Source organism: Chelon labrosus (genome assembly GCF_963514085.1).
Source record: "Chelon labrosus genome assembly, chromosome: 7".
NCBI classification, from domain to species: Eukaryota; Metazoa; Chordata; class Actinopteri; order Mugiliformes; family Mugilidae; genus Chelon; species Chelon labrosus.
Window position 1 is genome coordinate 22,492,431 of NC_140343.1, and position 16,186 is coordinate 22,508,616.

A 16,186-nucleotide genomic window follows, 5' to 3' on the forward strand; every position below is an offset into this window, starting at 1 on the left:
TCCCCCACCCCCTCCCTCCTTCTGCCTCCTGTAAATGAATGATGAAGACAATAAAAGATGTTGCTAAAATTGGGAACAATAACAGCAAAATTTCATCAAGGCCCCCATGCTCTGATTAATCTGCGCTTGCAAATCAGTGCAGGGGAAAGAGAGAGCGAAAGAACCGAAGAAAGGGAGGGGGTTGAGGGGTGAGATTTCGGGGGGGGGCAGGTGATTAACAACAGCAGGGATTGCCGGCGTGGACTGCGTGCCCTGTTTTGCTCAGCTCGAGGGGCACCATACGAACACCCCTTCTACACGGCTGCTCCAGGCGCTGGCTAGCTGGCTCATCCCCTGAAGTCAGAACGAGTGCAGTCATTTGTATTGTCATTAACCCCTGGTACACTGGCCTTAGCACTTAAAGAAAAGCACCAGACGCAAAGAAAAAGTTCCACGGCGTGAAAAAGCTGCTGATATCTTGAGCGTATCATCTCATGCGACACTCCTAAATGTTTCTAATCCATCTCGGCTAATTATTTGCTATCTGAGGATACTGGCATTTTTAATTATTGAGCATGGAGGAACTGTGTTAAATGAAAACATAATACAATGAGAGGCCCATTTTATATTCAGGATTTCTAATTAACGGTTTCTCTTTATACACATTTTCTATCGCTCTGATCATTTAGATAACAACTTTCATCATCATCTTTTGATGTTTACAAAATACAAAACCCAGGCTTGCTTGATTTATGCCGCACATTCGCCTCTTAATAACATTTGCATTTACTAGTCAATTAACTTGATTAAATTCATATTCCAAGTCTGATTCAACTTTGCTTACACAGACAGTTATTGCTTTGTGAATTAAAAAAAAAAAAGAAGAAGAAGAAGAAGCATGGGCAAAATGACGTAACGGAGAAAAGGAGGGAGGGAGCTTTGTCAGGTTCCATTAAGCCGTAAACAACTCAGGACAACAGCAGAAATGACACATTACAACAATACAACTCGTGTAAAATCCGTCTCTACATCTGTGAAAAGGGATTTTCTCATTTCATCGTTTTTTTTTCTCCAATTATTAATTGACATTTTTTTCCCCCCTTTCCCCTGCATACTTTAACATAAGCTTCGCTGAGCACATTAGCAGAACCATTTGACGCTTTCACTGCATTCCTCCCCAACATCACCCCTGACTCCGTATTCCCACAAGCGAGCGCTATCTTGTAAATTCCGTGCAATTAGTAGCCTTAACAGACCCACAAACATTCATTTGAATTTAGCCTCCTTTGTCCAATTAACAAAATGTAGGTTGGAAAATAAATGGCAGACGCCTAAGCAAATTAATTATGTGTCCACCAAGCTGTTAGCCCGCGTGGAGAGAGCAGGGGCTGGCAATAAGAGCCGGGCACACACTGCCATATGGCCTGTGTGAGAGCGGACATCATTTGGGGGGGCGGGGGGGGGTGCTGTGTGGCACACCCCTTAAATTCTCACAGATATTTATGTCTTGGTCACAATGGATATACAACATATGCTGTAAAATGCTGCGGAATTAGTCTAATTTATTATCATGCCGCGGTGATTGCTGTTCGGAGGCTTAGTTCTTAGTCCTCCTTTGGAAATGTAATTCTGCTGTGACACCGTTTAATGCTAAAAATGTGTGTCTGAATGGTGTTTCTTTCCTAAACTTGACAAATTAACTTTGTCGCAGCAATAATTATCCACTCCGCCAGCAAGTTTCAGCCTGTGAAAGCAGCCTTTTGTCGCTCCCGAGGATGTAAAAGGGGTGTCTTGACAATCATGTGTGCTTGGCCTTGTGATTTTCTACTTAAAACAGTAAAGGAGTAGAGGAGACCGGCTCATTTGGGCGATTACGAGACAGAGACGAGATTCTGATGAGAGACAGTAGACTCTGCGGGATCTGAAAAGATGCTACTGAGCGGCACTGTGATAAATGTAGGATCCAGAGTTTCCGAGTCAAAGCTTGACACTAGATAGACAAAAAAAGCTGGATATGTCTGCTTTACTGTTAGTGTTAGGAATAGAAATTCCTAGATATAGTTCAGGAAAAAACTTCAGCCATATGTGTTTGATATGGCGCAAGTGGAGTGACTTAATTAAATAATAGAAAATACCAAGACCACCCTCTGCACTGGCCACATCAGACACCCATCTGAGCACGAAGAAAGGCGGTCTGACCAACTCTCTTCAACCCCAGAATATGACCAACATGGCCACCTAGAGGCAGCCCAGAATAACACCAACATCTGGTCTCATTTTAAAGGCCACAGTAACCTAAATCCTCCTTCATAGCAGGCTCGTGACATTAGATTATTGGCACAATCAAAAATAATTAACATAAATTATTTTGGTATTATGCTGACAGACATCTAATCCACGGGGATCTGGAAACTGCACGTTAAATATGTCTGATTGCAGCAGACTGCATTATAATCCTAATCAGATTTTTAACTGCAGTTGTGTTCCCAGCACCGGTTCTCACACCACATTACATCAATGTAGTATTAAACATTTATGATGCAGGATATTCCTGTGCATGGACAATTCGCTCAACATGGCAGATAGTGTATGAGATAATGCTACATAGTGTATATAAAGGATAAATTAATGAAAAAACTGTGAGATGAAGGCCCTAAAAACACCAATGATTATCAAATATAGCAGACAAGTGAGAAGAGCCTCATGTTTCAAACTGAAAATAATACTGATAAACATGCATAATGTTTAATCCGTTTAATATTTGAATGCTGTACACTCAAGTCACAGTAAACCCCTCCTCCAGCAAGTTCATGATTTCTAGTTCTTTGGTACCACAGACCCAGGGATCAAATTACCCGATGGGCTAGCTTTTAACATTCACATGAGGCTGTGGACGCAGTAGAGGGACAGAGTAAGGGCAGTTGCAGAAATGTGTATGCAAAGGAAATGGAGCCTTTGTCCAAGGTGCAGGTGTATTTTTTTTTTTTTTGTGCGTGGTCACAAGCCTGGCTTCTGGTTTCCATGACATCATTAGCTTGCATACATTGAAAGGTTCACACAGCCATGCGGTGTTGATGTTAATCTAGAGGTCGGAGGGGGCGCCCCTCCTCACCGTCTCTGTTTGTCTGGCAGAACAGAGCACCTTCATCCCTACCAACAGCACAATTTCATGCCGAGTAGCTTGGAACGTTAACTATTAACTCTGAGGCTACAATTAAAAGCATTTCATCAGATAATGCTTCCTCCACCAAATTAAGTGCTGTTGATTATTACAGCTGGAAATAGCTTTAAGTTGGATATTTATTGAGCCACATTTTCAGAGAACACGGTGACGTGCTTCAGGCGTGGGATGCCATCATTTGTCTTTCAGGGAGGCATTGTCAGACTCAATTCTTATCAGAATACGAGCCTGGTACCCATTTGGATTTCATTATGGGGCGTGTTTCAACCGGTTCCAACTGATAAAGAGAAAAATATATATATATATAATCTGTGCAGCTTGAACAATTATTTATAGCTTTCTTTATGACGTACAATAAAGCACAAGTTAACACACCTGTGTTTTTCTGTGGTACACTAAACCAATCAGGCATAACATTATGACCATTTGCCAAGTATTGTGTAGGTCTCCCTTGTGCCTCCAAAACAGTTCTGACTAGAGGATGGACATGGGCCTTCTGAGGGTGTCCTGTGGTGTCTGGCAACAGAATGTTGTTAGTGGGGGCCTTTGGGTTGAGGGGAGGGGCCTCTGTGGCTCATCCCACAGATACTTGATCAGTTTAGGAGCTACGGAATTCCCAGCAGAACATTGCATTGTCACAAGATGGTCAGTGTTGTTTGCTTTTCCTGCCGGTGGTCATAATGTTATGCCTGATCAGTGTATTTCATTGTGGAATTGATATGGTCTACACACAAACATCCATTTCACGTACTGGGAGAATATGATTTATTAATAAACAGCCCGTTAAACATTTGATCCAAATGATGCTCAGTCTTTATGGTGCGGCATTCAAACCCTCAAACCGCAGACCTGTGAGAGCGACATCACACTGCTGAACAGCCTCAGTGACTTCTACGGCCGCTTTGACACACGCAACAGCACACTGGCACAGAAGCTCACCCTCCCACTGGCCACAAAAGGCAGCTGGACCAGACAACATCTCCCTGAGCCAAGCCTTGTGCGAATGCTGTTCTTAGATTTTAGTTCAGCATTTAACACAATCATTCCCCAGCAACTGATACCAAAACTAAGCCACCTCGGACTCAAAAAACTCCCTCTGCAACTGGGTGCTGGACTTCCTCACAGCGAGGCCACAAACCGTGCGGGTCGGCAGCAGCACCTCAAAGACCATCACGCTGAGCACAGGGGTCCCACAAGGGTGTGTGCTCAGCCCGCTGCTCTTCACCCTGCTGACCCACGACTGTGCTCCAACCTACAGCACCAACCACATTATCATGTCTGCGGATGACACAACTGTGGTGGGCCTCATCACCAACAACGATGGAGCCAACTACAGAAGGGAGGTGAGCCTACTGGTGCAGTGGTGTGAAGACAATCTCATCCTCAATGTAGAGAAAACAAAAGAGATTGTTGCCGACTTCAGGAGAGGTCACCCCCAGCATCCCCCGCTGACCATCGAAGGTGCTGCTGTGGAGAAGTAACTGGACTAACAACACAACATCACTGGCCAAGAGGGCTCAAAAACGCCTCTACTTTCTCCGCAAACTGCGAAGACCACAACTCCCGTCCTCCATCATGTGCTCATTCTACTGGGGCACCATTGAGAGTGTCCTCACTGGCTGCATCGCTGTGTGGTACGGAGGCTGCACTGCCTCCTGCCGAAAGACACTGCAACGCATAGTGAACACAGCCGGCAAGATCACTGGTGCCCCTCTGCCCTCCCTCGCAGAGTTTTTGCACGCCTGTCTCCCTCGCAGAGCCATCGACACTGCTGGTGACCCTTCCCACCCCTTACATCCCCTCTTCAGTCTCCTGCCATCGGGGATAAGGTACCTGGAGCCTCCGGGCCCGCTCCACCAGACTCTTGAAGAGCTTCGTTCACCAGGCTGTCAGGGAGCTGAACGCTTTTGTATCTGATGTTATCTTGTTTTATGCCTTTACATTTTGTTCATTTAGATTTTTTTATTTTGTATATTCTTATGTGTGTGAGAGAAATGTTTTTTTGACTTTTCTGTATGCCATGAATATATAGGGAAATTGACAATAAATTAATCTTGAATCTTAATGTCCTGCTGATGTTACACAGATTTTCCACCATCTAGATGCTGCTCTCAACTATTACTGCGTGTCACAACAGTATAGCTAGGAGTGTTTTTAATATTTTAAATGTGTGGCTCACATCGGTGTGTTTACATTACAACTATCTCTATAGAGTTTGCACATCATTTTAAACCTTTACTCTGTGGCAGAATACTTTCTGCTTCTCCCAGTGTTAATGTGACCATGCCTGATGCTTCCATATATAAGTTATGTGTGAGAACACTAAATTAAAAATTAAAAATGAAGCACACAGTTAACTGGCCTGTATTTATTTTGTTCAGCTGTTTTTCCATCACCGCTGTAAAATGGGAAGACAAATTCTACAGCCATCCATTATCTATGACCGCTTACTCTATAGAGGGTCACGGGGGCAGGAGCCTATTCCAGCTGGCATTGGGCCAGATGTGGGTTACACCCTGGATGGGCCTCCAGTCCATGACACAATAGTGGCCGTGACTGCGCCAATATGCCACCCCTGAAAAGTACCACATAGTACATTTAATGTGGATAGTCAAATTTGGTCTCAGTCTGATGTACTTTGTCTCCCTCAAGTGGCTTAAAGCAATGACTCCAAACCATGTTTCCCTGATGCACTACCACAGGCTAGGCAGATAAACTCACATTAAACTACACTGTAGAGGCAAGTGTCTCTCTGGTAACTCTTAGCTCTCAGCCATTTACCCAGTGCTTTTAGCTGCCTATTTGAGCTATTGAATTTAGGTAATTGTCAGCTCCAACAATCATTCACATAATTACCTTTTCATGTGTTCACATCTCTCCAAGGAATGGCTTACTAAAAGGCTCTGACCGGTTAAAATGTCTGTTGTGAAAAAGGTCACTCATAGTGCCTTGCAACTATTTTCTCCACCAATTGAAAGCATCATCATTTAGATTGCCTTTAACTGATAATGTATTTATAATGGCATGCATTATACTGATGAAGCAGAAAGGGAAAAAAAATATGCATTTTAGAGCATACGATCGTGGTTAATTAACATAACTGCAGAAATGGGGAATAATAAGAAATGGGGTAGAATGCTGATTAACATCATGCGTTTCTCATTTTGACTGCCACACACTCCACATGAACTGGATTTCCCTTCTGCATAAAAATAAAATAAAAAACACTGGTCTTTTTGGTTCAGTTTGCATGAAATAAGTTATTTGGTCAACCAACCTATAAAACAATACAACAATATGATAGCTGAAGTATGATAACTTTTAGTGTCTTTCCCCATGTTCCTGTATTGAGCTCAAATCTTTTTTAATAGGTTATCATGTTAGGTATGAAAACAACAACATAATAATCGCAAAACGACAGACTGTCAATGCTTTTTATTATGAAAAAATAGCTGGAAACCAGACATGAAAGCTGTGATGTGTAATCCAGTCTAAAAACATGTTTAAATGAGCAGTCCAACCTGAGACCTGTGTCTGAAGGTTTACTGGAAAGAAAATACACAGAAAAAGAGCACTGTTTCAGTCACAGCAGCTCAATGCTAATTAAGGATGTCCTGATTGGTAACAGGCCTACCAAGCCGGTTTAAAAATGAACACATTGGATTAAGCACGTAGCCGAGCCCAGTCGTTTGTATTTGTTTTACGCAAGATCGGAGACAAAACAAAAAAACTTGATCAGAACATCCCTATTGCTAACATCTCTGCTACGTGTCTGCTGCTACGATCCTACGTAAGTATCAACTTCAACAACCAAATCAAACAACACTGAATGGTAACAGAAATGACTAAAGGTTTGATATCAACTCTGGGATGATGAATACAAACATCTCACCTGGCATTTATTGGCACGAGTTTTTCATTTCAATCACGTTGATTTCAGGATCCATTATCCTATTACAGGTTACAGGTCAAAATATGGGAACACATTTCATTATTCACTGTTCTAGTATCAATTTAATAATGCATATGTATCACAGGTTTGCACCCCACTCCCCCGCATCCATGGCTGAGGTACCTTGAGCAAGCACTGAACCCCTAAACCTCTCCACGAGAGTGAGGAAGGAAACAAAATTAAATTGTTAAATTAGTAGTGTGCAGTCCACTTCAGCCAGCACATCCCATTAAACCTTCTTCCAGTTTTTCAAGATGGTCCCTGCTGCTTCCAGAGTACTATCTTGCTGTTGAGACAGAGACGGTGTGTTTTTCAAGAGAGAGAAGACTGCACCTCAGCAAATATTAATCTTTACTTTTGGTTTGTAACAACTGGACACTTTTAACTTACCTTAATAAAGCAAAAGCGGATATATTTCTCAAAGTGCTTCTTGGACTCTTCTCCAACAAATGCTGTAACTGGAATAGCTGCCAGTTTCTGTATAAAATATATCAATATATGAAATAAGAAATAAAATATATTGCTGCGTTTTTTAACAATTAAGAAGTATGTTTACCTTTTCTTTAATCATCCACTTCACAAACTTGTAGTCATAGGCTTCATCGTCACCCATATGTGACAGGTCCTGATCTACAATGACAACAGAGCAGGGTTGCTATTTTACTTGTGGAGTCACTGATTTCACAATTTATTAAACTTGCGCTTGGATCCCTGTGTGTCCAACGAGCACTCACTGTGTAAGTGCTCGTGATATCTGTTAAAAATTTGCAGTAACTCACTGAGAGATGTGACATCCACGAGCATGAAGTAACCTCCCTCCGGGATGATGGGAGTCATACCAACCTCCCGCAAGATGGCAGCCATGCGGTCCCTCTTTCCCTCAAGTTCCTCTGCAAGTGAGGTGAAATAGCACTCAGGCTGACCCATCAGGTCATAGTTCAGGACCAAACTTTGTGCTACCGCCTCCTGAAGACAAAAAAAGATCAAACTGAATGTAAAACCAGTTATTTTTTGCTTTCTCTAGAATTCTAAGGAGCCTTCCTCATTAAAAGAAAGTTTCATAAACTTGCCTGTATAGGTGTTGGACAGGTGTACACAGTATTCTGCATGACGGTCTGAAGATGTTTTATCAAGTGCTCGGGTCCGATAGACCAGCCAAGCTAGACAACACAAATACCAATTGTACAATGTGAAAGCAGTAATTATTCAGGATCGGGAATTCTGTTCTAAATCGACATGTTTCTTACTTTCCACCCAGTAACACTGAAGGTTTTCCCTGCACTTCCAATGGTAATTGTTCTGTCCCACATTCCAGGCAGAGTGGCTACAAAGACAGAAAACTAAATTGAAATGTACTACAGAATCTTTTAAGGCCAGTGTCTAACTTTTTTTATGCCAAAAAAAGATCTAGTGTTTTCTTCAAAACTTTGGCAGAAATAATTGACATGCAAATCACGCCAACAACAGAAAGAATTGAGACCGAGATCGGCTCATTGCAACAGAATCTATGGTGAGACAAACTAAAGAGCACACCAGTGGAGGAGGCTATCAGACGAGCTGAGCTAGCTGGTTTGATTACTTTGGTGTTATGTTACTAAGGAGGGCTAGCATGTTAATCACTGCCTAACGTATAACCATAGTTAGTTTTCTACCCAGTCAGGAGTAGTGGTCAGGCTCCCGCTTCCAAATACACTCTTACACCGTATACTATATGCTCACTTGCTAACTGAAAACATACCAATTTTGACATGTTGGTGTCCCCTGTAGGTGAGCCACTCATAAACCTCGTCACTGAAGCACAGAGTGTCGTGCTTAATACAGAGGTCTGCGATCATCTGCACCTCGTCTCTGGTGAAAATCTGCAAGAAGAAGACAGGAACGACTAAAGCACTCATCTTCTACTCAGCAGCTTGGTTTCTTAAACACAGAGAGAGATCACCGGGTCATGTTGCTTACCTTCCCGATAGGATTGTTGGGAGTATTGAAGATGATGGCCTTGGTCTTGGAGTTGAATTTACTGGAAAGCTCATCGGGGTCAAGATACCAGTCAGCACTTGAGACTGCCTTCTTTCCAGACTTCTAGTATTTTACAGAAGATACTTTGTGTTATGACTCCAAAGATCTGCTAACATCCTCAGGCCAGATGAGTGAGTAGTATTTTACCATGAATGCCATGTAGCATTGAATAAACTTAAACTGAACTTGGTGAACACTGCAGATACTCTGACGTGAACACCAGACCAAACTTACAAGGCGTAACGGTATCAGCACAGGCTTGGCCCCCGCCATTCGCACCATAGGAACATAGCAATCAAAGAAAGGCTCGATTATGATGACCTGCAGGGAGGAACATTACACATTAAATGTACCGCAAACACAAGGGGCATGTAACAATGTTTATCAGTGTAAATTAAAGGAGAGAAAAACCGTCACCTCATCTCCTTCTTCTACCAGTGCTTGCATGGTGCTGAATAAGGAACCGTAACCACCCACAGTGACCAGGATTTCTTTGAAGGGGTCAATCTCACGTCCACAGACCTTCCCATAAACCTGAGAGAGGGCCTTCACCAACGTTGGATGTCCCTTTACAGTCAACAAAAGGACAACCAGCAACTAGTGAACTTATGGCTAAAGCAATCAATAAATACTTCATCATTATGTAGATTTTATTTTGATATGGCAGGACACGGCTACCGACAGAATCTGTCACTAAGCGTTTGCGGATAACAACAGATTTGGTTAAACAGTGAGTTGGGGTAAACTCAAGAGCAGCTGTGTGCCAAACTAAATCTGACTACATCAGAACGGACCCAGGTTCAGATAGAGTGCAGAATATAGTTATCACGGGTTCACCCCATTCCCCGTTCACACCTTGCATTAGCATCCATCCTGGGGAATCCAATCACAAGTGACGAGCTTTAAGTACGGGTGTGAACACCCGCAGGACGTATTTGAGAGATCTGATCTCTGACCACATCTGGAGGTGGTATGGGTCACATTTGTCTGCATTCTTTTGGTAGGGTGAAAGCATAACCTGTCCTGAGTCACTTTAAAGACCACCTGCTCCACAGGGGTGCTCTTGCGTCATCTGAGTTTTTGCTCATTCATTGAGAAAAAAAAACACACACAAACACTATAATTAATGATCACCAGAAAAGGAAAAAGCACTGTAAGTGATGTCTGTTGATTGGTTATGACAACATTTGAAAATCCTTCTGTCTTTGTAGCTCTTAACTAACCCGGAACTAGTCAATCATCTGTGTCTTTATTTCCTTATTTATTACCAGAGATTACGTGAGTATGGAGGCTTCCTGGGTTGGATTTATAACTATATTCAGGCTGGAGATCAGCATATGTTAACTTAACGTGTGTGCCTGAGTGAAAACGCACACACAAACAACACTGCTGTTCTCGGTTCTGAAATAGTGGTAGAGATCCATTAGAGACAGCCACTGTTATAATATTCTATTGCATCACTAATGATGCCTGTGTTTATTTCAATACAAAGCACGAAACTGAGATCGGAACAGGAGACCTGGCTGCAGACGCATTTTAATGCGAGGTGTGAACACAAGTACCTAAAGCTTGTAACTTGCTATCGGATTGCCCAGAACGGATGTTGGTGCAAGGTCTGAACAATGACTAACTGACTGTGTGCCTGGGAGCAGAATTTAACTGAGAAGAAACAGAAGTCTAAATCAGTGTTTTTATGAAATATTATGAACTTAAATCTTAGTTCAACCAGACCAGTGGAGCACATGAAGACACAGCAATGAGCCAGCTAGTAGGGCAAGGAATGTAAACCAGGAAAAAACGGATATTGAAAGTGAAAATGGTTTTCATCAGCACCGTTAACTATTAACATGATTTCTAGAAAATTTTAGACCAGTATCAAAATCAGTTTCCAGTACCTCAGTTGGGCTACTTTTTAAGATGACTTACAAGAACTGCTAATTTAGTGAGCTTTACAGCAGTCTACAATGAGACTTGGTTATTCAGACTTACAAAGCCTCTGGTGTACTGGTTCAGTTTGTCCACTGATGTTGCCTTTGCTAGTGCCTCTTTGACATAAGAAGGTGGAGGGATGTCTGGATAGCCTTGGCCAAGGTTTACTATAGATGGGTCTGCAGAGATGGCAGTAAACGCCACCCTGAAAGAATAAAGACAGAATAGAAGCTAGGTTAGCATGCTAAAAACTAGCTTGTCTTTTAATTGTGAAAAGAGATGTACAAGATATTGGCTTCAAAATGTCTTGTTGCTGAGAAGGTTTAACTGTCCCAACATTGCATTCAAACTAAGTAGCACGAAGCACAGTGAGCCACTGGACTGCTGCTGCTCCTGGCTTTTAATCACTCATCGCTCACTTACCAGACATTCTTGTCCAGCCCCTCAATTCTTTTGGCGTGCGCGTGCCGTGACATTGTGTGCTGCAACACAACAGGAAAAAACAACATCTTAATCGTTCCCGTACATTATGTTCGACACTTGCAATGACAACTGCTTAACAACTGCCAGGAGGCCTGCAGAAGTAAAAGAAATCAACCACTAAAGCTTGTTACTGTACATTAACACTGCAGAACTTTGCCTGGTTGTTTTTTAACTAATGTGGTTATGACAGAGCAGAATTTTGAATACATACAAATTACCATGTACAAATTATACAGCAGTTCAAATCATGTGCATTCCACCTCTAGTATTTTAAATAGTGCCCTGTTTATACTAAATCCAGCTAATTGCAGACACTTCTTATGCAAGACAGCTATTCTATGAGCTTTTCTATGAGGGCCTACCTGTGAAGTACAAAACCTCCTTCTGCAGCTTATGTAAGCTGAACGGCATGTAAGTCTGGAACAGATCAGGACCTGCCGTGCAATGCTCATGCTGCACAAAACGAGAAGAAAGAAAAAAAAAAAACACAGTCTTTGATTTTTCTTCTCTCACTCCGGCTTAGCTGCTATCTTTCTGCATACATTTGTCGTGTCACACTGGCTGCTTGCTAAGTTAAGCGTTGCTGAATCCACATGAATCCATCTGGAGTTGCTGTATGCTGTCAGTAACACACTTTTCTCCCATGATATGCCTCTTTTACAGGACATAACAAAACATTAGCCCTATCTTTGCGTATATGTTTAGATTTTGGGCACTTCAGGATTAAAAGATTTCCTTAGGTGTATTGACTTTGCCAGAATTACTTTGATACTAAAGAAAAAAAAAAAGGTTTCTCAGGCAAGAAGCGCTCCTATTTCTATTCTATTAGTCCATTGTGCATGATCTTGTAGTTATGAGAGCTTTTCTCAGAACTAGTTGAATTAAATGCAATTTAATGTCTCCAATCATTTTCTTTAGTGAAGGCGAGGCACTTCTGCAGAACATAAGTTCTAAAAATAAAATTCAATTTATCCTCAGTTAGTGAATAATATACAGTACATTGCCTAATGAATGTGTGGGAATTATACAGTAATGTACAAAGGAAAATTAAGTAAGAAAGTTATCATTTCAATAAGTAGAACATTATCTACTTATAACAGAAGAGCTACACTCCAGTTGCTTAATCACTCATGTCATTTATGATAACATGCAAACATACATCAGTTAATTCCAGCTTCACAAATCTCATTATATCAATTATAACTTTAAATTGGATATCTTTAGGTTTAGATAATACGTTTCTCCCAAAGTGCAAACTCAAAATAGACCAGCATTTATACGTATATATGCTGGTCTATTTTGACACAATCTAAGATTACAAGAGAAAACGTACCAGCAAAGATGACAACATTAGATTTTAAGGATAATGCATTGAACAGTTTATGTTGTGCACATATTCATAAATAGGAGTCATAACCAAAACAGACATTTCAATTAGTAAATAGTTATTAGTCGTCTTAAAAGTGGGCCTTTGCCGTTTTCCGTTTTGCTGCTGATTATGTCACCAAGCACTGTCCCAGTTTTCCATCATTCAACACTAGGTGGCGCCAATGTCCATCACAACAATCCTGCACAAGATTCACAGGCCTAGATCGACCTAATGCTCTTAAAAATAAAACAGAAATTTCTTGAAGAAAGTATCAAACTCAGTGTGACATCCACACTAAAAAAAAATGCTCTGCTTGTTTGGAACCATGCATTCTTTATCAATGCAATTTCATATCCATACGTGCAAATGTACTGATAGGACAACTTACTTTATTGCTATGTGGAGATTAAAAAGTACATTCCCCACACACTTGTTTCCACGTAATGTTTCTCTCTTTCGTATATTGACGGTCTTGTATATTGTTTAAAGTTTTGAGTGTTGCACTGGATATTTTTGTTGCTGTTTCTTGTTTTAAATAAAGCACTATTTCAGAAAAGGTGTCCCGACTTCAGTCTATAGCTATGTGGTTCTGAAGAACCCTACGTATTAACACTTTTACTATCTGTAATAAACAGATAAACCCCAATAAAACATGATTGAATACGTAGTTATTGAATGAAAGTCGCCCTCAGGTCTCTGTTGCTCAGCTGGGTCCCATGAAGAATGAATGTTATTTCCATGTGCTATCATTAGCTAGGTGTTAGCTAAAGCTAGCTAGCTTCAGCTACCGTTAGCCACTGTGTTTAGGTTATGGATGCGTTGACAGAGTGGCTGCCCCGTCAGCTTCCCGTTTTTATGAAGCACTGTGATGAAAGAAATTGTGCTTTTTCAGGAAACACATACCATAGATGTTACGCCACCGAGTCAGCATGCGCCACTTTCTTACTTACTTGCTGTTACTCTTCCCAAACAGAGAAGTGAATCACAGCGATCAGGAGAAGTAGACCCTGTCACAGAAAGTGCTGCTGCGTTTACTGTTGCCGGAAAATCGAAAACTTTCACACTCAGACGCAACGACACAAATTAAATATTAACATTACAACAGTAAGCGTTCACGTCACCGGGGGGAAAAAGGCACGGTTTCATAAGTTCTTCTTGGATTAATCTGTTATTTTGTTGGTTTCTTTAAATATAACAAACAAATAAATAAAGAAGACTTTCTACGTGTCAACCCAGCGAACCTGTCAGTGATGCCAAGAGACGTTCACGTCACATGTTATTTCTTTTTGGGGATTTTACAAATAGTGAACGGGCTAGTGGCTAAAATAAAATAACCTTTGTGGTTACGCGGAGTAAGACAATAACTACCCTTTACTACTTTCTGACCATGATTTAATTTACAATGTCAAAGCCAGCCAAACAGTCTCGCCCCCACCACATCCAATCAAACAGCCCTGTATGCGTTGTTGGCGTGACTGTGCCTGCAGCCTGACACCCTGATGACGTTTAACAGCACAAGTGAGGTTATATTTGGAGAAACAGTTATCTTACATGTATGAAACAAAGCAGTCCTTCAACAAACATCTTGCATGTAACGCCCTTGTGTTCATTATGATTGGGGTCAGCTTGCACAATTTATCCATTTTATCTTATCAAGTTTTGACAAGTCTCCTCGCTTTCTTATGTCTATCCAGCTTTCAGTCATGTGTTTGCAGGGTTATTTGGAGACATCTTCGGGGCGCCTTTAGGGCTTGGAAATTTCAAATTGTTGGATCCTGCCAAGAATGCAATATCCACAGCACTCTGTCTTCTCAGTGGACTTTTGATTGGTTTAAAATGGTTTGGCCTGTAGGAGAAGGGTTCATGGGGGGTCACCCACTTTGTGTTATATTGCTGTCATATCTGAGCAACTCTGTCTCACTTGTCTTTTGTCGTTTCATTTCGAGCTGTAATGGACAGATCAACATCTTGAAAAAATGCAGACCAAGCTTTTAGCAGCACAGTTGTATCTAAGTCTAAGGTCAATAATAACATTCAGGTAGTTGCTAACAGTGCTGCCACTGATGTCCAATACATGTTATTTTTTTTTCTTGTAACAAGGGAACATAAACTATGAGAATAATAGCTATAATAGTGATTATTTAATTTCAGTTATGTTTAATCATAGCAATATATCACTTTTCCAGGGGAAAAAATGTATACTCTATGCACTTATATATATATATAGTATATAGTAACATATACTTCACACATGTCTTGATTTTTATGCCCTACACAACAAGTTATGACACCTAACATAAAGAGGAAATATTTCAGATTGTGGACCATTTATTTCACGTCTGCACAACTGATCAGATATTCTGTTGAAGGCCATCTGAGGCTGAGGCATGTTAAGTTCTTCGCACAAAATGTCAGATTTGCTTCAGTTATTATATTTTTCAGTGTTCAGCAGATACTCACATGCATTCAATCTACTTATCAGAGGCCTGTGCAAGCAGGCAAAATCAACTTGCAGCCCCTATAACTGTGCCTCAGATTTCCAGCAGAACATCACTTCTGCTGGAAACCTGTAATTCTAATTCCTATCAAAGAGGGGCTTCCCCAGCGTCAAATGATGAATAGACTTACAGTTTCATAAAAAGGCAGGGCATGGCACTCTGAAAAAGCTTTATGTGAACTTGGTCAGTTGAATCCAGAGCATGATGGGAAGAAACTCAGAAGTTCTCAAGAAAGCTGCGAGCCACTTTCCCTTCTTAACAGGCATGTATTGAAGAGCACTGCTCGAGTGAACTGAATTTTGCTAAAAATAAAGGACACAAGACTCACAAGATCAGCAGTATCTGTCTAGCAGAGCGTCAGGTCTAAACCACCTCTCATTGGCCTTGCTTTTTTTTTTAATATAGCGCTTTTCTACCTATTGGTACTCAAAGCACTTTACAGTCATACACACATCTACCCATTCACTCACACATTCACACACCAGTGCCACGCACTGGGAGCAACTGGGGGTTCAGTGACTTGCTCAAGGACACTTCGGCATGTGGCACATTCCGGGGATCGAACCGCTAACCCTCTGGTTCATGGACAACCCGCTCTACCTACTGAGCCACAGCCGCCCCACTCAAGAGGGAAAACACATCTAAACACCTGGGCCGGGCTGAGATGTAGCAGCATTTCACAGTGGATGGTGGAGAAGGAAAAAAAACACTCATGAAATCCAGTTAGAAATTGGTGGCGGTAACAACAGAATCTTTGTAAGGAGACAAACAGGAGCGAG

The 16,186-nt window shown here is 41.4% G+C and overlaps 1 protein-coding gene across 2 annotated transcripts; it reads right to left on the reverse strand.

Moving 5' to 3' along the window:
- Window positions 1-6,580: 6,580 nt before the first annotated feature.
- On the reverse strand, window positions 6,581-13,925 carry LOC311490677 (kynurenine--oxoglutarate transaminase 3-like). 2 transcript variants are annotated; one of them, XM_084548294.1, is made up of 14 exons: window positions 13,860-13,925; window positions 11,903-11,993; window positions 11,481-11,539; window positions 11,118-11,262; window positions 9,546-9,695; window positions 9,363-9,449; window positions 9,069-9,191; window positions 8,851-8,971; window positions 8,360-8,436; window positions 8,183-8,272; window positions 7,892-8,078; window positions 7,669-7,742; window positions 7,503-7,589; window positions 6,581-7,398 (listed from the first exon to the last, which is right to left on the reverse strand). In XM_084548294.1, exons 2-14 carry the CDS (start codon window positions 11,990-11,992, stop codon window positions 7,342-7,344), a joined length of 1,347 nt encoding a protein of 448 aa, XP_084404420.1. In that variant the 5' UTR covers window position 11,993; window positions 13,860-13,925; the 3' UTR covers window positions 6,581-7,341. The 2 variants fall into 2 exon arrangements, with proteins under 2 accessions (XP_084404420.1, XP_084404419.1); XM_084548293.1 differs by having other exon boundaries at window positions 13,813-13,877.
- Between the last annotated feature and the right edge of the window lie 2,261 nt (window positions 13,926-16,186).